The 23,112-nt window shown below is 34.2% G+C and overlaps 9 protein-coding genes across 9 annotated transcripts; 4 read left to right on the top strand and 5 right to left on the bottom strand.

The window, feature by feature from the left end:
• Window positions 1–72: 72 nt before the first annotated feature.
• Window positions 73–5,142, bottom strand: RIM15 (protein kinase RIM15; the record flags this gene model as incomplete). The annotated part of the gene is made up of 1 exon (XM_041548580.1): window positions 73–5,142. One exon carries the CDS (start codon window positions 5,140–5,142, stop codon window positions 73–75), a length of 5,070 nt encoding a protein of 1,689 aa, XP_041404514.1.
• A 2,336-nt stretch (window positions 5,143–7,478) lies between these two features.
• HAC1 (transcription factor HAC1) lies at window positions 7,479–8,420 on the top strand (the record flags this gene model as incomplete). Its single annotated transcript, XM_041548579.1, has 1 exon — window positions 7,479–8,420. One exon carries the CDS (start codon window positions 7,479–7,481, stop codon window positions 8,418–8,420), a length of 942 nt encoding a protein of 313 aa, XP_041404513.1.
• Window positions 8,421–9,568: 1,148 nt separating this feature from the next.
• AGX1 (alanine--glyoxylate transaminase) lies at window positions 9,569–10,840 on the top strand (the record flags this gene model as incomplete). Its single annotated transcript, XM_041548578.1, has 1 exon — window positions 9,569–10,840. One exon carries the CDS (start codon window positions 9,569–9,571, stop codon window positions 10,838–10,840), a length of 1,272 nt encoding a protein of 423 aa, XP_041404512.1.
• Window positions 10,841–11,385: 545 nt separating this feature from the next.
• SHM2 (glycine hydroxymethyltransferase SHM2) lies at window positions 11,386–12,795 on the top strand (the record flags this gene model as incomplete). The annotated part of the gene is made up of 1 exon (XM_041548577.1): window positions 11,386–12,795. The coding sequence occupies one exon, from the start codon at window positions 11,386–11,388 to the stop codon at window positions 12,793–12,795; it is 1,410 nt and encodes a 469-aa protein (XP_041404511.1).
• A 252-nt stretch (window positions 12,796–13,047) lies between these two features.
• On the bottom strand, window positions 13,048–14,247 carry CAK1 (cyclin-dependent protein kinase-activating kinase CAK1; the record flags this gene model as incomplete). Its single annotated transcript, XM_041548576.1, has 1 exon — window positions 13,048–14,247. One exon carries the CDS (start codon window positions 14,245–14,247, stop codon window positions 13,048–13,050), a length of 1,200 nt encoding a protein of 399 aa, XP_041404510.1.
• A 227-nt stretch (window positions 14,248–14,474) lies between these two features.
• Window positions 14,475–15,320, bottom strand: CAF16 (putative ATP-binding cassette family ATPase CAF16; the record flags this gene model as incomplete). The annotated part of the gene is made up of 1 exon (XM_041548575.1): window positions 14,475–15,320. One exon carries the CDS (start codon window positions 15,318–15,320, stop codon window positions 14,475–14,477), a length of 846 nt encoding a protein of 281 aa, XP_041404509.1.
• Window positions 15,321–15,927: 607 nt separating this feature from the next.
• On the bottom strand, window positions 15,928–17,346 carry GYP8 (GTPase-activating protein GYP8; the record flags this gene model as incomplete). Its single annotated transcript, XM_041548574.1, has 1 exon — window positions 15,928–17,346. One exon carries the CDS (start codon window positions 17,344–17,346, stop codon window positions 15,928–15,930), a length of 1,419 nt encoding a protein of 472 aa, XP_041404508.1.
• A 1,062-nt stretch (window positions 17,347–18,408) lies between these two features.
• Window positions 18,409–19,734, top strand: STE2 (alpha-factor pheromone receptor STE2; the record flags this gene model as incomplete). The annotated part of the gene is made up of 1 exon (XM_041548573.1): window positions 18,409–19,734. The coding sequence occupies one exon, from the start codon at window positions 18,409–18,411 to the stop codon at window positions 19,732–19,734; it is 1,326 nt and encodes a 441-aa protein (XP_041404507.1).
• Window positions 19,735–19,937: 203 nt separating this feature from the next.
• Window positions 19,938–23,075, bottom strand: BST1 (Bst1p; the record flags this gene model as incomplete). The annotated part of the gene is made up of 1 exon (XM_041548572.1): window positions 19,938–23,075. The coding sequence occupies one exon, from the start codon at window positions 23,073–23,075 to the stop codon at window positions 19,938–19,940; it is 3,138 nt and encodes a 1,045-aa protein (XP_041404506.1).
• Between the last annotated feature and the right edge of the window lie 37 nt (window positions 23,076–23,112).

Below are 23,112 nucleotides of genomic sequence, written 5' to 3'. Positions count from 1 at the left end.
CTGCAATGTGTTGAAAATTTTTCAACGTAGAAAATGATTTCCATCTACAATAAATTATCAGAGAGAATATATTCAATGAGCAACGTTTGATGACACTTCGTCACTATCACTGATGATTGTGTCTTCAGCTTCATCTTGACTTCTCTTTAATGCATATTTTGACAGTATTCTGCGTAATTGAGTCGAATCGATAGGCTTCTCCATCACATCATCGAACATATTTGTACTGATAGCTTCTTGGTAATAGTTTGTGATAGCAATAATCGGTGTCTTGGCATTGACGTCATTCGTATGTTTGATTAGTTTCACGATATCCAATACATTAAATTTCATTAGTTTTAAAGGAATCAAAATAAGGTCAAACTTAATGCCACTTGTAGCTTTACTAACTAATTCGTCACCTGCACTTGCCGTTACAACAGTGCATCCCATATCTTCTAAATCCTTAGCGGCACGGTATCTATGAATAGGAATTGGCTCGCAGAGAAGGATGTCCATGTGATAACCTATTTCATTGTTTGTGTTGCTAAATTCCAGTCTGCTACTTCTTCTTCTATGTCTTAAAGTATTAACTCTTGCAACTGCTTGAAGTCTATCAGTCTCATCAGAAGAAATATCAGCAGTGCTACTTCGTTGTGAATTTGCTATTGTCTTTGAAAGTAGCTTACTCCTGTGTGTCTTGTTAAATGTAGTAGACGCAGGTGATAGTGGTGATTTGAATTTTGAAGTTGTTGGGGAATCAGAATCACTGAAAAATAGTGTATTTGGAGACTTCGTATATGTACCAATAAAATTTGAAGATACCGGCGTATTAGTATCAATAGTACTAATTAAACTTTCTTTTCTTGAAATATTTCCCGGTCCTTGGTCTATACTATTTGATCTTTCAGGTGAAAATGATTTAATAGATGATGAATCTGATCTCATCAAATTCTTTGCCGTAGGGTTAAAAGCTGGAGAGCCAGTTAGCGAACTCTTATGTAATTTCATCTTAGAAGAAGAAGTATCTGAAGATGAACCTGCCACTGATCCAGATGATGTTCTTCTATGAACACGAGGTATATCACTGAAGTGTTCATTTTTAAGTCTATTGATAACATCCTTATTAGCTTTATCCAAAGCTGATAAATTTCTAAAGTAAAATGACCCAAATTCAGTTTGTGGATCATTCAATTTACTTGCTCTTCTCTCCCTCATATGTGGAGGGATAGCTAAGGACATACTTTTTGGAACTGAGGAGTTCCTACTTATATTTTCTGGTAACTGACTAGTCGTATTGGAAGTATCCATGGATTCAAGGACAGATGAGATACTTAGTTTATTAATTGGAGTGGAATATTCCCCTGTTCCTCCTATAAAAGCTCCTGACCAGTCCCGGGGAGCTGATGATATAGGAGTTCCTTTCGGCGTAGATAACGATAACCCACCTGAAGAATTTAGCATTGGAATGTCGCTATTATCTGTTATATTATATCCTTCCTTTGTTTTCGAAGTTTCTTCATCACTATCATCTAAATTTTCTAATATGGCACCTCTAGGATCAAAATACTCTGTATTTTCCGGATTGTCAACAGTTGGTACAAATGACGGTTCTTCTTCATAAACACTTTGCCAATCTATGGTCTTGAAATAAGGATGACTTTTTATCTCTTGGGCACCATTTACACCTAAACGTTGTGAAGGATCGATGACAAGTAGCTTTGCAATTAAATTTTTTGAATCCTTTGACAAAAATTCACTCTCTTCTTCAGCAGAATCGAATAATGGCCATTGGATATTCCCATCTAAGATATTTCTAAAGACAGCTTCCGGAGAATTTGCATGAAATGGTGGGTATCCTAATAAAAGTTCGAACATGATGCAACCAACAGACCACCAATCACATTCATCACCTTCTCCGGTGCCCTTAATGGTTTCTGGGGCCAGATAGTCAGGGGTCCCAAAGAATTTCTTATCTTGTTTGGTATCATCTGGGTGAAATAAAGCCAAGTCAGAATTATGTGATGCATTTGATGAAACTGTAGACATACTGTTGCTATGTGTTGTCTTGCGAATATTTGGGATAGTACTATTGGATAAACTAATATCGTTACTTGAATTGATTTTAAGTTTACTAGCAGAGGGTGTGGAAAAGTTAGTTAGGTTCTGTGGAGGTGGAGTACTTGCTCGAGAAACTTCGAATAATGATAAAGATAATTGAGAGTCACTTTTTCCAAGATTCAAAAAATCGGTGTTATGTGTACTATCTGCACGAGGTGTAGGAGTGTTTAACAAATCAGATTCTGATGGTTTCAGTGATGATACCGATCTCTTTTTAGTCTTTATAGTACTTGTCGTTTCAGAAGCTGATGACTGGCTCGCACTCTTATTAACTTCGGATTCATCATTCGAGTTATTAGAAGTAACAGATTTTGACCTAGCAAAGATTTTATGTCTTCTTACTAACCCAGCCCTAGATAATCCAAAATCAGTTAATTTTATATGGCCTTTGCTATCGATCAATAAATTGTCCGGTTTCAAATCGTGATGAATTATACCATTTTGGTGCATATCTTCTACCCCTATTATAATTTCTGCGAGGTATTGTTTTACCCATTCATCTGGTAATGTATCCATCATTTTTATCAAAGTAGCTAAATCACCACCAGGTAAATATTCCATAACCAAAAATAAGTTGTCCTTATTTTGAAAAGTAGCAAAAAGTTTTGCAACGTATGGTTTGTCACTTTGAAACATCATGATAGCTCTTTCAGATTTTACATTCATAACTTGATTCTTGGAAATCATATCAGATTTTCTTAAAACTTTTATTGCAAAATAATCTCCAGTTAGTTTCTTTCTGGCCAAATATACACTACCATAGGCACCTTTACTAATGGGTTTCAAAATATCATAATCACGAATACTTGGTTGTGCTGTTTTCACTTGGTTTGTTGCAAGCAACAAAGGTGATAAAGGTTGATTTGGGGATGCCGGATTGTTTGGAAATTGTTCTGGTGTCAAGAAATCTCTAGCAAGTGCAAAAGGTGAACTTATTGGTGATTTCTCTAGGTCTAATCTTAACATTTGATTATGGGAAGTTGACGGTGTATTTGAATGAATCGAGTTGTTAAAGTGACGCAACTGCGGATCATCTAATGGTTTTGTAGTTGCATTGTTATATGAAGATATATTCGATGGCAACGGTGATCCTCTTCTGGGTGTCAAAGAAATTGTTGTGGAAAGTTTCGGTAGATTTGAATTAATATTGGAAGTTCCTTGAAGTTGATTTATAGAGTTTGTGTTCAAAAGTTTTGTAGACGACATTTGCGGAGTTTGATATGAGGAATTGGAGACACTATTACTGCTGTTAAAGCTGGAGTTATTGCGTTCATGTACTGTATCCGAATGATATATATCGTAATCTAATTGAGTACTTGGAGTTATTGATCTTGAGGTATGTCTTGGGTATTTTGTTTGCTGAGGTTCTGGAGTAGAAGTTTTCTCGCGATTAGGTATATCATCAGTAAATCCCCATTGACTCAAGCTACTATGTGTAGTAGAGTGCATTTTTGGTAATTCATCATTTTTCAAATACGATTCTGAAAATAAGTTATTGTTATCACGACTATTAGTATCATTTACATGTTTTGGTTGTGGCGTAACGAGAGTCGGTAATTCAATCCTATTAGAGTCCATTATATTAAATGTCTCATTACTATGGTTCTGTGTAAATGTAGCGGCAGTGCCTAACGTTCGTAAAGTATTGGAGTCCAATTGAGACGGTGTTTCTTCTAAATCAGTATCATTCGGTTCATATATTGAAGGAATTTTATGCAATAAAGAATCCATCGAATGACAGTTCATATTTGCTGGTGATAATGATACCTGTGGTAAAATGGGAGTTGAATTTGCTCCCGTTGGAGTAACAAATTGTACACTTAATGAATGGGCTTGTTTTAATCTATTATTTTCTACTTGTTCACGAATCAATTGCATAGCAATATCATTTACTTCATCCTTAATCCGTTGAGAATATTTCATTGCATTGTCCAATCTTCGTACAGAGTCCACTTTCTTCCTAGTCAGTTCTATTGTATCTGAAATCAATTGTGTCAGTGTAGAATCATCTCGGAGTTCATCTATACAATCTTGTAAATCTGGATATTTCCAGTTATCGATATATTGAATATTAGTTTTTGAATTTGGAGAAAATTGGAATTGTGTTGTTGTGGTGTAGTTGTAGTTGTTATTATTATTATTATTATTATTATTATTATTATTATCATATATTGTTTGATATTGATGTTCTGTGGTTGGTTCACTAGGATTTACATCCACTGCGTACTCTGTCAATTCTTTCAATGATTCCAATAAATTCTGTTGTCTTACAGTCCATTCTCCATTTTGTAACTCCTCATTGAGTCTCTTCTCTTGTTCCACTAAATTATCATGTAACAATTGCACCACCGATTGGATGCGATGTTCAACTACGCAATTTTGAGAATGAGTCTCAAGCCACCAAGCCGGAACAAACGTTTCGCAAACTCTACATAATTCCATTCTTGGTATCGGTAAATTGTTATCATTGATCACGCCAATATTTTCTATGTGTCTAATATATGATGCAAAGATCGTTGCGCCAAACCCCAGTTTCTTAATGAAGGATTCTGGTAATAGTTGTTGCAAGGCCGATTCATGTTGTTGTTCCGTGTATGGTTTCATATTCCACATCGAGTACAACGGTTCATGCGTGCCTGGGTCTCTGATCAAAATGCCGCATGCCTCCAACGGCACCAAGTCCCCTTGGGAGTCCCAAGTATTGAACGTCACGGTGTAGCTGATATCGTCGTTCTCTAGCATCATCTCCACGGCATTATCGAACACAGCTTTATCCTGTGGGGATCCCGATACATAATCTGCGATTCGTTGAGAGGCACAAGGGGCCGACACGTCCAGGAGGCTCTCCCATTGTTGTGCCGATATGTATTTGACGGTGCCGGCCAGGTCCAGTTCCATTACCATTGAGAAGTTGTTCTGGGTGGCGATCTTTATGTAGTCGTCGTAGTTTGCGGAGTTGCCGCTGTCACTTGCATCGTTATCACTTGTACTTGTAGTGTAGTTGTCGTAATTCTCGGTGCCAGATTGGTGAGGTGCTGACATCTTCCCATGTCAATGAACTGGGTCGTAATGTGTTTGCAGTTGTAGTGGTGGATGTGAATACCACTTTGTCCACTTCAAATATGTATGTATGTATGTGTATATGAATATATATCCATATCTTAAAACTCCCCTACTATAATAATCATAATATTATTTGGTACGAAAAAACTAAAAAAAAATCCAAAAAATAAGGCTTTAAATTTAGAGATCGTGAACCGCGGGCTGTTAACAATTCCCAATTCACATAGTAATATTAAGATACAAGAAGTAAAAACAGTTTGTTGCAAGATATAGCAAGGTACAGATTGTAGAGTTCAGTGTATATGATATGTAGTTCCCGTAAAATTGATATAATATAAGTAGATGTCAAATAAGAAAAAAAATAAATACAAAGGTAGTGAGAGTTAAGATTTAATGTTTTTTAGGGATGTCAGAATATACGAACTCTTGCAAGATAACAGGATAATAAAATGATTTAATATTCTATCAATATGCTAAATATACAAATATCTAAAGTTGAACCTTCCTGGACTCTTTCAATATTTTATCATATCAATAATAACAGTTCAGAGAGTACTACTTGTCATCATCTTTTTATAGCCACGTACGCCCTACAAGCATATACAATTATACAACTATATATATTACGGGCCCTTGAACATTATTTTTAATATTCTAATAATCCATGACCCAACTCGTTATTCATAATTCAAGAACCAAATATTGTGTCATAATCCATAACCTCATTTAATTAATTATCAATCAATTATCAATCAACCACTAACATTTTAAATAAATTATATGTGGATTACCGTATCAGGAAACGAAACACGAAACCAATTAAATAATGTTCTACTTTATTTAAGACAAATAATAAAAAAAGGACGCGTAACAATATATATATATGACAAATACAGCCATTAGAATATATGAATATATATTCTAAGAGCGATATATATATATTGCCTCATACGGGCACTACCGCCGACTCATTTCCACATTAGGCATATAGTCGACATCTCTTGTATAAATACGGTAATTAACAACAAAACGGGTAATATTTGCAGGTGATTCAATCACGAAAATCATCAAACATATTTTCAGTTAGACAGAGGGGACCCGTCTCTGTCTGTATGAAAACTGCTGGACCAGCAGGAATACCCTGAATTACACACTCGCACACCCACACACAACTGGAAATGGATACGACTAATTTCCGCAAACAATACTTTCAGGCTGGACTTCTCAGCTACCAGTCAGAATATGCAACCATGTCACTGTCGACGAGGTGTAGTAGCTGTTCCACCTAGCAGTCGAAACGGGCATACGTGTCCTCTTCTCTGCCGTCCACAGTGACATTCCACGCACTTCTACACCCCCCTCTGGGCAACCAATACGCCACCCACACCATCCACCCACACACCCCACCCACCAAGGTCGTTCCCCTCCAATTTCTCATTTCTTCACCCCACGTCAGGAGACAGACACACACAGACCCCTGTAGAAAGAACTTTGAACGTACTATACGATGTACACCCATCTCGCTGTGATGCATAATTTTACATTTTCTTTGTCTCTCCTATTGCAACAATATAATGGGTGGTGGTGGTGCTATTGCAATAGCAGCAACCGAACAAAACCCGTTATAATAACAATATCCAAACTGTATTGCTGGATGGAACACACCCACTGAAGAATGTCTCCTCTTTCCATCTCTTATACACACCGAAAGAGGCAAATTTTAAACATGATTCCAAAGTTTATACAGAGTGCAAGTTTTTTTCGTTACCTGTTGTAATATTTTGTATTGTCTTATTATCACGTTTATTACTGTTACTGTGCCTCTCTCTATGTCTATCTTTGCATATTAATCCGTTCTCAAACAAATGATTTTCAAGTTGATTTAGTTTTGAAAGAATGAACGTTACTTGTTTATCTTCCACTCCTCTGCATTTTGCTATTAGTTTCTAGCTCTCTCTCTCTTTGCCCCCCCGCGTACGAACTGAAACATTTTCACGGTGTTGCATATGTAATATGTATATCGCATTTTCTGATATAATATCATAATATTCACACTCACATCTATGCTTATGTACCTTTCTTTTATTTTATTTTACTTTATTTTTAATATATATACTTGTATAATCTTTTTTTAATTCAGCATAACTTTACTATCCATTCTGTTACATTTATATTTATATATAAACTTGTTTCATTTGTTAAAAATTAAATACATCAGAATCACATACTCTTCCTTTCTTTGATTATTTTATTCTGAATCGTTTTTTTTTCAACTGTTGAGATAGATACACACACACACACACACACACACAACTATGGAATCTACTCTAAGAACTAACAAGAACTCTATCGACATTCCTTCTGATTTTAAAAGCACTTTGCCTCCACGTAAGAGAGCTAAGACTAAGGAAGAAAAAGAACAACGTCGTATAGAGAGAATTCTTAGAAATAGAAAAGCTGCACATCAATCAAGAGAGAAAAAAAGATTACATTTGAAATTCTTAGAAGATAAATGTCGTATTATGGAACAGCTTATTGGAGGGCTGGATTTGACTCAACTCTTTGCCAACCAATCAGATAAATTAAAATTAATTAATGATTTACATACCTTGGCTATAGAAGATGATATCGTACCTACTACTACATCTTCTTCTCCACATACTCATATCAAACAAGAAGATGAGGATGAAGATGAGGAAATCGAAAACTCGAATAATTTTGAATTCACTTTCTCAATGAAAGATATTCATAAATCAAATAGTAATGATATTATCACTAACAATTCCAATACAATGTCATTCCAACAACAACAAATTCCTTCTCCTTCTACATCTGTTTCTACTCATGGCTCAATATCGATGTCTCCTGATACTTTAGCTCATACTTTAAAAAATGAATTATTATCATCAACTCATATTAAAAATGATGATGATGATGCACGCGAGTTTGCTTTACATATTCAAAATGATAATGAAGAAACTATGAAAACGATCTTTAATGATCATACACATAACAACGACGATAATCAAGATTTCGATTTTGAAGCCGACGCTGCTACTGCTTTAGAGAATAGTATCCTAAGTCATGTGACTGAGGATTCTCAAAACAATCTCCTGTTGACTACCACTAATAATAATAACGAATTAAATGATGTAATGGACGTCGTCACCGAGTTCGACCCTCCTACTACTACAATCGCTAGTTCATTTGATCTTGACAATTGGCGTAATCCAGCCGCGATTACTCTGATATCATAATATTTTCACATATATTCCCACTTTTTTTTCTAATTAAAACCAATGATATTTTACTCTCTTTCCCCCTCCCACTAGTATAATTGATTTTTAAATGATTGATTCATTTAAATTTGATTAATACTTTCCATCACATATGTGTGTGTATCTATCTCATAAAACAACCACTGTTTATTTTTGCATGGGGAAGAAAGTTTAATACATCGTTTATTCATTGCATTATTATATGTGTCATATTATGGTACTGCCCGAAGCGCAGTCAAGTCTAAATTTGTCATTTGAACCTGTCGATTTCATTACTATTTAATAGAAATGGAGTAGTGTATAGTGTTGACTCACTTTACTCAAAATAAAATAATTGTTATTATTATTGTCGGTCGTTATTACTTTTTTTTATATTTGTATCCCTTTCCTAACATTCCTATGTTATTAGTTTTTGACAATTGGTATATCTCCCTTACAATAAGTTTACATCAACCCACTATTAGTAGTGATAAAGAAGTGACTAAAATAAATTTTGAATTACAATTCTATTGACTCAGTGTGGCGCGCTTAATATTTACTCTGCTTCATGATTTTGCAAGAGATAAGATATTTCATGGCTGCGACTGCTGAATAATCATGGTCTGTTGAATATATCAAGATTCTGTCGTTTTTGTTATTATTGTTATTTACTGGTTGTTGTTTATTCGAAGCAAGAAATTACGAGTTTGTTCAAATGTGGTTTAGATCACTTTCTTAATATAGAAAATGAAATCTTTATTTTTGGTTAGTTGGGACGGGAGCAGTTCAGTTTCGTGTTTTTCAAAATATATATATATATATATTTATATTTATATTTATATTTACTTTATTATCATCAATCAATCAATAGGTCTTATCATATTACTTTCTTCTTTCTCTATTTTTAACTAATTTGTTTTCTGACCAATATGCGTCATCCCATTACTCCGAGATCTTTTTCTTTTTCCCTCTCTCTGTTTGCTGAATGAACCCTTCGAGATCAATGACACGACAATAAATAGGTGAGACATCACTATATTGACATCGAATTATATAAATATTCACTATATATTCCTATTTCTTCTTTAAACATTTCGCACTCCCCTTTCATATCTCTCAAGAGGGAGATAAGAAACATAATACAACGAATGCTATTAGGAAAACTATTACTACGTAACAAGAATCCTTCCCATACTACAACTTTCACCAGGAGACAAATTACAACTATGTCCCTATCTAAAGATCACACCAAACTGTTAATCCCCGGCCCAATCACCCTTTCCACCGAAGTGATTGCTGCTTTGGGACAACAATCTGTGTCACATACATGTCCGTCCTTTACTACTTCTTTCAAGGACACTTTAAAGATGCTACGTCAAGTGTATGTTGCTCATGAGGCTAGAGGGATGCCCCTAGTTATCTCGGGTTCCGGAACGTTAGGGTTCGATTTGGTCGGTTCAAATTTGATCAACCCAGCAAAGGACCAAATTTTGTTATTATCTACTGGGTTTTTCAGTGATGAATTCCATGAAGCAATTTCGACTTATTACGTAGATAACTCGAACCAAGTGACTCGTTTGTCTGCTGCTAATGCCGGGGATTCAATCCCATTGAACAAAATAGAATCTGAATTACAAAATAAGAAATATAACCTGATTGTAATGACTCAAGTAGATACTTCAACAGGTGTGCTATTAGACATTGAGAAAATCGCGGCTTTAGTTCATAAAGTTTCCCCAGATACATTGATTGCAGTCGATACTGTATGCTCATTAGGTTGTGAAAATATTCAGTTCGATAAATGGGGGCTTGATATATGTATTAGTGCTTCACAAAAGGCCATTGGTGCACCACCGGGATTATCTCTTGGTATGGTTAGTGATAGAGCCATTTTAAAATCGGAAACAGACATCACTTCACGTAATGGTAGTTATTATACTTCTTTCAAGAAATGGCTACCTATCTTAGAGGCATTTGAGTCTGGAAAGCCAGCGTATTTTGCAACACCACCTGTTCAATTGATTGATTCCTTAAGAGTCGCTTTGGAACAAATTTTACAATTCTCTTACAAGGGTCAAACCGGTATAGAGGCAAGAGTCAACAAACACAAGGATACAAGTGATAACTTCAAGACTTGTATCACTGACAAGTTGGGTCAACAGTTAGTGTCTAAGACTTTAGATAATTCTGCTCATGGTCTTACTGCCATCTATGTTACAAACCCACCATCGGTGATCAGTTACATGCAACAACACGGCTATACCATTACAGGTGGGATCCATAAAGATATTAAGAGCAAATATGTCAGAGTCGGTCATATGGGTGTGAGTGCATGCGATGACTCTCTAAATGATATCTCAGGTTGTCTTTCAACTTTGAGTGATGCTTTACAACAACAACAACAACAACAACAGCAGTGAGAAACAGAGTCATAAAATTGAACTGACTCTGTTTTTTTCTCTAATATACACACCCCAAAAAAACAAACAGTACAAATATCACGTGACTTGCACACTATCTATCTATCTGTTTGACTCCTTTTCCACATCACACACACACATTTTAACTCAAAATAAGAAAATTGTTGATGACGATGATGGATGAACTTGATGTGTTTTTCATAACACGTAAAATATTTATATTCTTTACCTTCATTAGTAGTCTTTTTCATATATTATATTCTTATATACTCATCTCTCTCTGTATGGTTGATTCTATGCATTATATTCATTCTCATTATATTTCACTTCTTTTTTCTTAAATTTTTTCGAAGGGAGCAAATATTATTTATTAAACATTCCCACGTTCTCATCACTTGAAAAATATTATATATAAAGGGTACTTGACAGCCACATTATTTCTATCTTGAATTAGTCTATTTAATTTCTCTTCATTTTATATTGTTCTTCTAATATTACGATATATATCAGTAAACTAAAACTACCAAACTCACTCTCTCACAACAATGCCTTACGCTCTATCTGAACAACACAAAGAAATGGTCACTGGCCATCTAAAGCAAAATGATCCTCAATTAGAAACTTTAATTGAATCTGAAATTGATAGACAAAGACATTCCGTCGATTTGATTGCTTCTGAAAATTTCACTTCTACCGCAGTCTTCGATGCTTTAGGAACTCCTCTATGTAACAAATACTCCGAAGGTTACCCAGGGGCCCGTTACTATGGTGGTAATGAATTCATTGATCAAATCGAAACTCTATGTCAAAACAGAGCTTTGGAAGCATTCCACGTCACTCCAGACAAATGGGGTGTTAACGTACAAACTTTATCCGGTTCTCCAGCCAATTTACAAGTTTATCAAGCTGTTATGAAACCTCACGAAAGATTGATGGGTCTATATTTACCAGATGGTGGTCATTTGTCTCATGGTTACGCCACTGAAAACAGAAAGATTTCTGCTGTCTCTACTTACTTCGAATCATTCCCTTACAGAGTCGACCCAGAGACTGGTATTATCGACTATGACACTCTAGAAAAGAATGCCATTCTATACAGACCAAAAGTCTTAGTTGCTGGTACTTCTGCTTACTGTCGTTTGATTGACTACAAGAGAATGAAGGAAATTGCTGAAAAATGTGGTGCTTATTTGATGGTTGATATGGCTCATATCTCCGGTTTAGTCGCTGCTGGTGTTATTCCATCTCCTTTCGAATACGCTGATATAGTCACTACTACTACTCACAAGTCCTTAAGAGGTCCAAGAGGTGCCATGATCTTCTTCAGAAGAGGTGTCAGATCCATCAACCAAAAGACCGGTAAGGAAGTCGTATATGATCTAGAGAATCCAATTAACTTCTCTGTCTTCCCAGGTCATCAAGGTGGTCCACATAACCATACCATTGCTGCTTTAGCTACTGCTTTGAAACAAGCCGCTACCCCAGAATTCAAAGAATATCAATTGCAAGTGTTGAAGAACGCAAAGTCTCTAGAAGAAGAATTCAAGAACTTGAATTATAGACTAGTCTCTAACGGTACTGACTCCCATATGGTCCTTGTCTCCCTAAGAGAAAAGGGTGTTGATGGTGCTCGTGTTGAATACGTCTGTGAAAAGATTAACATTGCCCTAAACAAGAACTCCATTCCAGGTGATAAATCCGCTTTGGTTCCAGGTGGTGTCCGTATTGGTGCTCCAGCTATGACCACTAGAGGTATGGGTGAACAAGATTTCCATAGAATTGTTCAATACATTGATAAGGTTGTCAACATTGCTGAAACTACTCAACATGGTCTACCAAAGGAAGCCAATAGATTAAAGGACTTCAAGGCTGCCATTGACGCTAACCCAGATCTATGGACCGGTTTGAAGCAAGAAATTTACAACTGGGCTGGTGAATACCCATTAGCTGTGTAAAATAATTGAAGAAAATTCAAAGAAAAAAAATCTTTACACTGTTTGCATATATGTATATTTATATAGTATAATATCATTTAATTTTATTATTTTGAAAATAAACTCCCTTTATTTTAAATCTTTATCAACTTTTTTTATTCTAATGTAGTAATGCTAATAATAAAAATATTTAATATATATATATATATATATTTATAGGTTAAAGGAATGCATATCATAGCAGTTATTGGTTGAGTAGCAATGCATTATTATTTATGCTTTAAGGGATGCCAATTCAGAGACAAGTTTGTCACTAGATATTCTCTTTGTAGAATCATACACCAGCATTTTCGCCATAACATTTAAGATTCCGTCTCTAATAGTCACATCATTAATTTCATTCAATCTGGGTAATAATACCTTTAATTGCTCAAGTTGTTCTTCATCAGGTAGATATTTGAAATATTTGCCATCACCTTGCTCCCCAAACATCCCTATGAATGCATCCTCCGAACCAAATTCAGAAACTTCTTTCCAATCTAAAACCTTGGGATATCCAAATTTAGAAAATATACTGAGTAATAATCGTATGTCACTTCCATTTTGTCCATCTTGTGTACCATCATCAATTATAGCAGGAATATAAAAATCATCTCTAGTTTCAGAGACAATTCTCCCTGTGGTTGATATCATTTTGGTATCTTTTTGGAACCACTGTGATACTAAAATCAGTAGAGACCATATATCTACAGCATATCCATAATTCTTCACACCTAATAATAACTCAGGAGCTTTGTATATAGAAGATGATACATCTGTGATCTTACGTTCTGGACTTTCTGCGACCGTTTGTTTAGTATTCTGTGTATCATAGGAGATTCCAAAATCTGTGATCTTCAATAAATCGGTCTCTACGTCGACCATTATGTTTTGTGGTTTTATATCTCTATGAATAATTCCATTATGATGTATGAATTGCAAACCTTCAGCAATTTGAAGAAAATATTTGTATGCATATTTATTCACATCGAAATAATTCTTATATATTAATTCTTTTGTTCTTGTTGGTAAATCTTCTTCATTTGTGACTGTCGTTAGATTGTAATAAGGATTGAATTTTTTGTTAAGTTCTTGATGCCCTGATTGTCTATATTGAGTTCTCATCAATTCATATAAACTAAATGGATAATATGGGAATAGTAACTCTACCTCATCTTCATCTTGTTCATTTCGGCCATAGTCCAGTAATCCAATTATATGAATGGCACCTTTGTCCTTACTTGAAGACTCTTCGATTGCACTTCTTAGTTTCAATAGGATCGATCTTTCAACTTCGTGGTTATGGGGAGCCACAATGAAATCTGTGCTTATTGATTTAATGGCATACTTATCATTGACATTAAATATCCTTGCAAATTTGGTACTCTTGACTAATTTTCTTTCGGTTAATGGAAGGTCAGATAATTTTGACATTTTACGTTCCACTTATGATATCCCTCAATCTTGTTCTTCTATTGTTATAACAGTGAAGGGGATGGCATAGTGCCTTCTAAAGGGTTTTCATTATTGAAATTCACAAATTTGTTATATAGCGAATGAATATTTAATCAACAAAAAAAAAGGTGATGAGAACAGGGACATTACAGAATAGTTAAACGTATAAAAATGAAGAGAGGGAGGAGTATTAAATAATGTATATACTAATCCTTAATATCATTATCCTTTTTTAGCCAGGCTATTGCCAGAGGATGTAAACTGTTTACTCTACTAATGGAAATGTGTGAGTCTTCTTCAAAAGTTACATCCCCATTGGTGTAAAGTTCTTTAGATACTGTGAATTCAACATCCTTCTTGTAATCAAGTCTATCAATTAGACGACCATCCTTAATATGATAGATATTATCAGGCCATTGGGCTAAACCATCAAATATATGTGTAGCGTATACCACGGAGCATTTTCTCGTCTCGGTTTCCATCTTTAAGAATTCCAATAATCTAGCTCTAGCAATAACATCTAGATCTACTGTCACTTCATCTAGAAGTAGGACTCTCCATGGCTTCAATAAACCCATGACTAATTGAACACGTCTCTTTTGCCCATCACTCAATTGATGCATTCTCCATTCCAAATTAATCTCCAGGATATCACATAGTAAATCACCACGCTTTTGGAAATGTTTTAAGCCGATACTCTCTAGCAACTCTAGAACACCAATATCTCTATTTATAATATTCATGTGACACCACTCTGTGCCCAAATAAGTGCTCACTTGGACATCTCCATCAGCTTCATCATTATTTGGTAGATGCATAGATAGTGGACTGAAGGGGTCTAGACCATTGACTTGAATCTTACCATTCAAACATAAATGTTTCCCACTTAATAATTTTAACAGAGTAGACTTACCAGCACCATTAGATCCAATAACTAAAGTTCTGGTATTCCAAGGGATTTGCATAGTCACTTCCCTTAGAGCAGGTTCATTCTTACTTGGAAATGTATAGGTCAGATCTTCAATTTCTACAGCATACGATGTCACTGTCATTTTGATTATTTATGTTTTGTGATAGGTGTGTCGATACCAATGGAAAACAGAATATAAAACTAATGAAAATTTTAGTTTAAATATATATCTTGTTACAAATATTTATTGCCTTTTCTATACTATATATAATCTGGCGATATTAGTATCCTTATTTTTTTTTTAAATTAGATGATGTTATTAATGTGTGTATAGCTTTACCCAAACGCAGATTGTTTAATATTTGCTCAACTGGATGGTAGAATATGAAAACTTCTAAACAATCGAACTTGGCAGTTGCACAACAATAGAAAGGTTGCTTTGTTCCTTTCCTTTGGTTAAGTTTCAGTTCTTTCTCTCCTTAGTAAAACATATAGAATGGAAAAGACAGCTACGGCGATCTTTCGCTGGCGCCCCTTTGGAAATTTTTCACTTTCGTTCTCTTCTCACACAGTTTTCTGGGGGCAGCACACAGGCATAAGAAGAGATGACGATGGGATGGCGATGAGATGAGATTGGGTTAGTTCACGTGAAAATATGTTAGAACTTGAAGGACTTGGAGACTAATGTCATAAGCTTCCATTTAAATAGTGGGGATGTATATATATGTATGTTTATCTCATTTGTGTTGCTATATAATATTCTTTATGTCCTTTAAGGATTCAGATAGTATTCCCGCCACGTCTGTGAATTTGGGTATGTCAAGATTTGGTGCGGAGAAGACATGAGATGACAATTGCATCTTATGATCACAAGCACCTAACGCTATAGAACATACGCCAATTAACAGAGATGCTTTAATAATTTTGTTATATTTCCGTTCTTCATAGTAATCGTTGTTGTTCCCACTTAGTTTCTTATGGTTCTCTTCATTCAATGAAATCCCTTTATCAATAAGTTTACCTATATAATTTTGATCAACAATCCTGACTAACTTCATACCACTTCCTGTGTTTCTCAGTGGACTGGCTTTATTGATCATCTTATATATTTTCTTTTGTGTATCCTTTGCTATCGTATAGCTGGTACGAGTGGTTGCTAGAACGTTGTTCCATAGTTTTGTGTATGTAGTTTTATCTTGCATTGATTGTATTAATACTTTTTGTATAATTCCATGAACTAAATCTGTTTCATTCTCAAAATTCTCCAAGTTCTTATCGTATTCTTCATATAGATTTTCTTTAACCGCAAGAATCATATTGCTATATAGAACCAACGGAGTGTACATGGAATGTGTACATATCATTAGATCAAATATTTGGAAGATTATACAATTGTCATTCATGGTATCAGGTTTGAGGTCATGTGAAAATATAGTCAATATCGATGCAATGGCAAAAAATGGTTTAATTTTATCTAATTGTAATTTTTGATACAAAGTTATATCTTTGTCCTTTATTAAAAATGGAATGATTCCAAGTTGGTCAATAGGAAAATCTAAAGAATCCATTAAGAAATCCCGCAAGTATAATAATGAATATATTTCAATGCAATCAGATAGTCGACGTTTAGTTTGGTGTGATATTTTTGTCTTGAGTTTATAGTGTTTGGAATCATAACAAAACATTACAATAAATGTCGATACAATATCATGATAACCTTGGTAATATCTTAATTTGGGATATGATCTGAAAAAATGTACTATTTCCCCCTTTAAGATTCTTTTCAATGATGTTCTTGTCTTTTCATTTGAGATGTATCCAAATGATCTGTTAACATCAAGGTCTATCTGATTCTCATCACAATGAGGTATATTAAGTCCATCGACATTTGTTCTGGGTTGTAATATTAACTGACTAGTTAACACTTTATGCCAGCATATTTGCCGTATCTCATTGGATACAAATCCACCTTTAGACTTCCCAAGATCATATATCAACGGAGTATCATCTGATAGCAACGCATGCTTGATCACTTTCAGCTTTAACTCCTTGACTGTCTTATCGTTATAAAAGGACGGTAAGAATGAAAGACAATCATCAGTGGTAGCATCGGATCCAGTAAGTTTGTTTGACCATTCACCTATCCCCAGACCGATGATAGAAGTCATATTGTTTTTCCGTTGTAATGTGGGATAGTTCTATAAAAACAAAACAATAATATTATATTGATCCTACTTCGTTAATCAGTTGAGTATTTTCTTTATTCAACTTTCTCTCTCCCTGTTTAGATTTAGCAATAGTTATATGCTAAATATATATAAATTGGAAGTTAAGATGAATGGAAGAAAATATATATATACGAGCCGCCCTGAAAATGAAAAGAAGGCTCTTCTAGTTGTCTGCATTTTAGACAGATGTGTCAATGTAATTGTTAAAAAGGTTATATAATGATATATTAGAACATGGAAGACAGTTATTGATATAGTTCAATAGAGGATTGATACATCGTTTGGTTGAGAAAACACACAAACTGAAAAGAATGACTTTATCATTTTTGAGGGCAGTAATATTGCAATTTTTAAGCTACTGAATCAAGAGAGAAAAAATTGTTAATTTATGTCATATCACATGATGAGAATACCCTAAGAATATAATTGATTGGGTAACTTAATACCACTCAAAAAGATCAGTACCTTTATTTAATAAAACCTGTAACATTATGAAACGAAATATAAGCAGAGAACTCAGGTACCCTAATATTTCAGGATTTTCTATTCACAAATTAATGTACTGTATCCATTTTCATCATATTATATAATAATGGTACTAACATGCATATCAGTACCATCATAGACTCCACAGCTTAACATAACAGTTTTAATCATTTTTGAGGTTCCAGTCACTAAAAATGTTCTGCTTGAAATTGTTAACAATTTCACTTTTTTTCCAGAAAAACCCATGTATATTACCGTTTTAGGCGATATACATGAAACAGTTGTAAATTTAATCAAATGCAGTAAATTATTAGAAAACTCATTGTGTTATATGCGATGAGATGGTTATTTCATTATCACATTGGAAAAATAAAATTATAAAGATTAGTATATAAGTTTCATAGTTTTCTTTTCTATTTCTTTTCCCAATATGTCGAAGTAATTGGAGTTTACAAATATTTGATATCTACAAGAGCAACTAATTTCAATAAACTAATTGACTATCAATAAGAAAAGATGTCATCACTAGTACCCCACATAAGTCCATTGGCATATAACAGTTCATACATTCCAGGTGAAAGTTTGTTAACTTTTACCTCTATCTATGGCGATGGCACAGACATTACATTTAATCAAATGCAAGATTTGGTAAATAAAAAAATGAGACAGGCTATTATGTTTGGTGTAAGATGTGGTGCAGCTACATTAACTATTATTATAATGTGGATGATATCAAAGAGGAAACATACACCTATTTTCATTATTAACCAGGTTTCCTTATTCCTTATCGTCATTCATTCTGGTTTATATTTCAAATATTTACTGTCATCAATCTCATCTTTAGCATATTCACTAACGGGGTTTCATCAGGTAGTTTCAAGATATGATATATATGTGTATGGTGCAGCATCAATTTTTCAGGTATTATTGGTTGCTTCAATTGAGTTGTCGTTGGTATTTCAAGTTAAAATTATGTTTGCAGGGATCACCCAAAAGAAAGTAGGATATTTAGCTCTATTAATATCCGGCTGTTTAGGTATTACCACAGTAGCTGTTTACTTCACAACCGCTATTAAAAGTATGATATCGGTATACCAGGGAGTTAATACTGATTACGCTAAATACTTTAATATAGCTACTATTTTGTTATCTTCATCGATTAATTTTATGACGTTTATCTTAGTGGTAAAATTATTATTTGCCTTAAGATCAAGAAGATTCCTCGGTCTCAAACAATTTGATAGTTTACATATCCTGTTAATTATGACCTGTCAATCATTGTTGATTCCATCTGTTCTGTTTATTCTGGCTTATAGTTTAGATGCCAATAGTGGTACAGACGTATTAACAACCGTAGCTACTTTATTGGTTGTATTATCCTTGCCACTTTCTTCCTTATGGGCAACTTCAAATAATAATGTTTCGAATACTAAGCCAATGGAATCAGATTATTCTCCAGAAGAAGGTGGATTTTATCCAAATTTCAACAATAATGGTCGTTGGGGTGCTGAGAGTGTTAATTCTGAAAATAAATATAGTTTCAAATCGAGTACGAAATATTCCAGTGATACTTTAACATCTAATGTACATATGGGATCATTTGATCTTGAAAATAATAGTAGTTCATCAGAGGGATCTCAACAAGAAAAATGCTCAGATAGACACTATAGTAATGTTTATGATGATACTGAAAAGACTCCTGTGACTGTTAAAGAGAAAAGTTTAACAAAAAATATTACCGAGACAACAGAGTGTTCATTAGATATTTATACTCCTGACACCCTTACTGATGAGGCAACACGCAATTATTGGTTAAGTGATTCACATAACTTGAATGAGTGAAACCAATAAATTCATCCTAAACTTTCAATTTATTATGCGTATTCTCTTTTCAAATTTGATATTCTTTATTTTTAAACTTAGTTCTAATTATCTTAAGGAGTTATCTTCCTTAATATGTATATTTTTTTTACTTTTATATTTTCATTTATATATCTATAAATAATATATGCTAAAGTGTCTTTACATTAATCCTTTGGAGTTAATCATTTCCTTCTCATATAATGTGTGGTAGAGCCATAAAATAACCAGCCGCATGCAATATTTACAATATCATGGATGAAGTAAAGATTTCTGGTCCCATATATGACACAAAAATAGGACAAGTATCCAAAAATACTTATTGTTATAAACCAATCGAAAGATTTTTTGGGAAATGTTGGCATGTTAAATGTAGAGTTAGTTGATACCAATAATATTATTGGTGTCACAGCAATAAAATTATGATGCGATCTAAATGTTGTCTCATAGTTGATACTGAGGTTATGTAAAAACACTATTATGACTGGGACATTGATTATTGCAACAATTAGAAATAAAATTAGAAGTGAAATATTATAATTTTCCAAATTGCTATACTCTCTGTTCCGAATACTCTTGAATTTGCGTTTATGAAAAACAATACGAACACAGGTACCTGCTTGTATTAAGGTTGCAATAACATATGCAAGTTGGTAAGGGACATAAAAGACCACGGCAATGATTAATAAAATACACGTCAGTATCCTCTTTCTATCAAACAATTTCCTATGTTTCAAAAATTCATCATCCTTTTCCACACCAGAAGACCATATTTTATCTGTCGCCAGTATCACCATGTATCTCACAATTACAATAGAGCTAGAAATTATCCAGAGGAAACCTAGCGACATTAATGCAAATAATAAGCCAATCCAAGCTTGAGCCCAATTCCTTATGCCTAAGAAATACAAGTTTGTAAAAAGATTTTTTGAAGATAAAATAAAAGGCCTATTAAGTTTCACAGGATCTAAGTAGTAGAGAATATGTTGTATACCATTGGAATTAGTAACCGGAGTAAGTATTAAGGAACTTAGAAATATAACCAAAGAGTACTTATCTAGGATGTGTGATAAAGTAAATGAAAAGTTTTCATATTTTCCAGTTCTACTGTAATGGTAAAATTGCATCGCTAGTACTAAGGCCACAAAAAATATTGGTAATGATCCAATTGCTAATCTATATCTGATAAATAACATCTTTATGGTTAGTAACCAGTTTATTGTTACTTCGATTTTAATCGAAGCTCCTGGGGGTAAGAGAACATTTAAGTGTAGACTATGTGGTTCACTTATATTAACAGGAATAAATGGTGCCACATTGTGCATATTTACTTCCAAATTATTATGGGTAATGATATTCACATACCATTTACTTTCTGACGGAGTCGGGATGTACTGCCTTATCATCGGTTGGAATAGTAAGGTATTATAGCTTTCAACCTCTGGTTTAATATTGACATTATAGGATAGTAGTGCATCGGACTGTTGTAAGAATTCTAAGTCAATCGAAGTTATTGTTTCATCGGATTTAACATTTTTTTGCAATCCATATAAAAACATGTTTATTTGTGTGATATCTATCTTATCTGCTTGAGAAACTTCACTGAAGGAAGCATAAACAAAATCATCATCATTGAAGTTTTCATTGCTAATGTTATCAAGTAAGATGAAGTCATATTTTGTTAGTTGGTCATGCTTTATTCGGTAATATCTGAATGGGTTATTGTTTTCTTCCAAGGACGAATCAGCAGGATATTCAGTTGTTAGCGTCGATCGAGGGACTGTCAATAGATCTTCAGTTAATGAAATGCATTCTATTTGAATGGAGTTTTTGCATAATCTTAATGATGCCTTCTTTCCACTCGTCATCAGTATAAACTCAAATTTGTTCGCAAGATCCTTTGGGATATAAATAATGTACGGTTCTGTGTTTTTTAGAGAATCGGTACTCTTTGTGTTTATGAACGGTTTATCACTAGCAACCAAATTAAAATGATCTGCATCAATAGTTGACTCCCCAGGTTGATAAACGTGACTGGATTTTTCAGATAAATCATTATTGTAAAATTGTTCAAATCCAGACAATAATAGTCTTTGTGAGATATTTATTCTTTCTTTTAAAGTCTTAGTCTTACTTGGGACTGTATTGTCTATCATTTCAAGTAGCAACCTAGAAATAACTAGTCTTAGTTGTTTGCACCAGACGATAGCTAAGTGGTCTATTGGTGTCCACACTCCTGGAATTGTAGTAGTATAAGTGGTGAAACCATTTTCTATTGGGAGTAGATCTTGTACTGCAGCATAATCAGCTGGTAAAACATTGTCCTGAACTGCACCAGTGATCGATATCAGGGAAATATTATTTGAAAAGAACGATTCTTTATCATCAAATTGATTCCTCCAGAAATCATTAGTTCTCTTATATATCTTTAGAATATCTCCATCGAATGTAACTGGAGCAGCAGCATGAGGTGATGACAACGTTATTATAGAGTTCACAGAGCCAGAAACATGATTTTGTAAGGTTGGCATAACTCTCGCTACTATACCACCCATTGAATGAGCAACTATTATTACAGATTCTGGAACAGTGTTCGTTTTACCATCAATCGATTGTTCGTATAGGGATAAAATGTATGCTATTGCATCGTTCAAGTATTCTGCTTGATCTAGCATCGTCTGTCCATGAAATGCAGTAAAATCTTCATTGAAGTCTGCGGTAAAGAAGTCAATATTTTGGGTTGTTGGGTTATTAATGGAATCCTTAGAGTCGAAGAACAAGTTTGCACATGCCGAGGCGATAGATCTAACTTGTTTGAAACTGCCGGCATTACCTGGAATAAATAGCACGGGTACCCCATTTAATTGAATATGGTCGTTATTCATTGGTTCTTGGTCTTTATCCTGTTCTCTGTAGAGATATAGATGATATTTCTGAGCCAATGGTGTGAATTGCTTACTAAATCCATCAATTCTTGCATAAGATGGGTACATATATATAGATCGACATTGAGGTACATCAGCACCTGTAAACTCTTTCAAAAACGTTATTGTTGTTACATATAGTATCAGTAATAATCCTATTATTGAGATTGCATTAAATTTCCTACTGGGTCGTAAATCCTTGGACCATTTGTCATTTCTTCTCAGCCTTAGAGAATCTTCATTTTCACCGTATTGTTCAACATTTGAGAGATCTTGTAAAGGTATATTATTATTGGTTGCAGTTGGTTGGTAACTTTTATTTGAATTACGGAATACATTTCTTCTTAACGCCGATGAGCTTTGACGTAACATATTGGTGAGAGATCCAAGCAATGCCATACCCAAATGCAAAGTCGATCCACAGAAAGCCTATCAG

This window comes from Maudiozyma barnettii (genome assembly GCF_903064755.1).
Source record: "Maudiozyma barnettii strain CLIB 1767 genome assembly, contig: KABA2_01, whole genome shotgun sequence".
NCBI classification, from domain to species: domain Eukaryota; kingdom Fungi; phylum Ascomycota; class Saccharomycetes; order Saccharomycetales; family Saccharomycetaceae; genus Maudiozyma; species Maudiozyma barnettii.
Note: the sequence above shows the minus strand (reverse complement) of the source record. Positions and strands in the feature narration are given on the sequence as shown.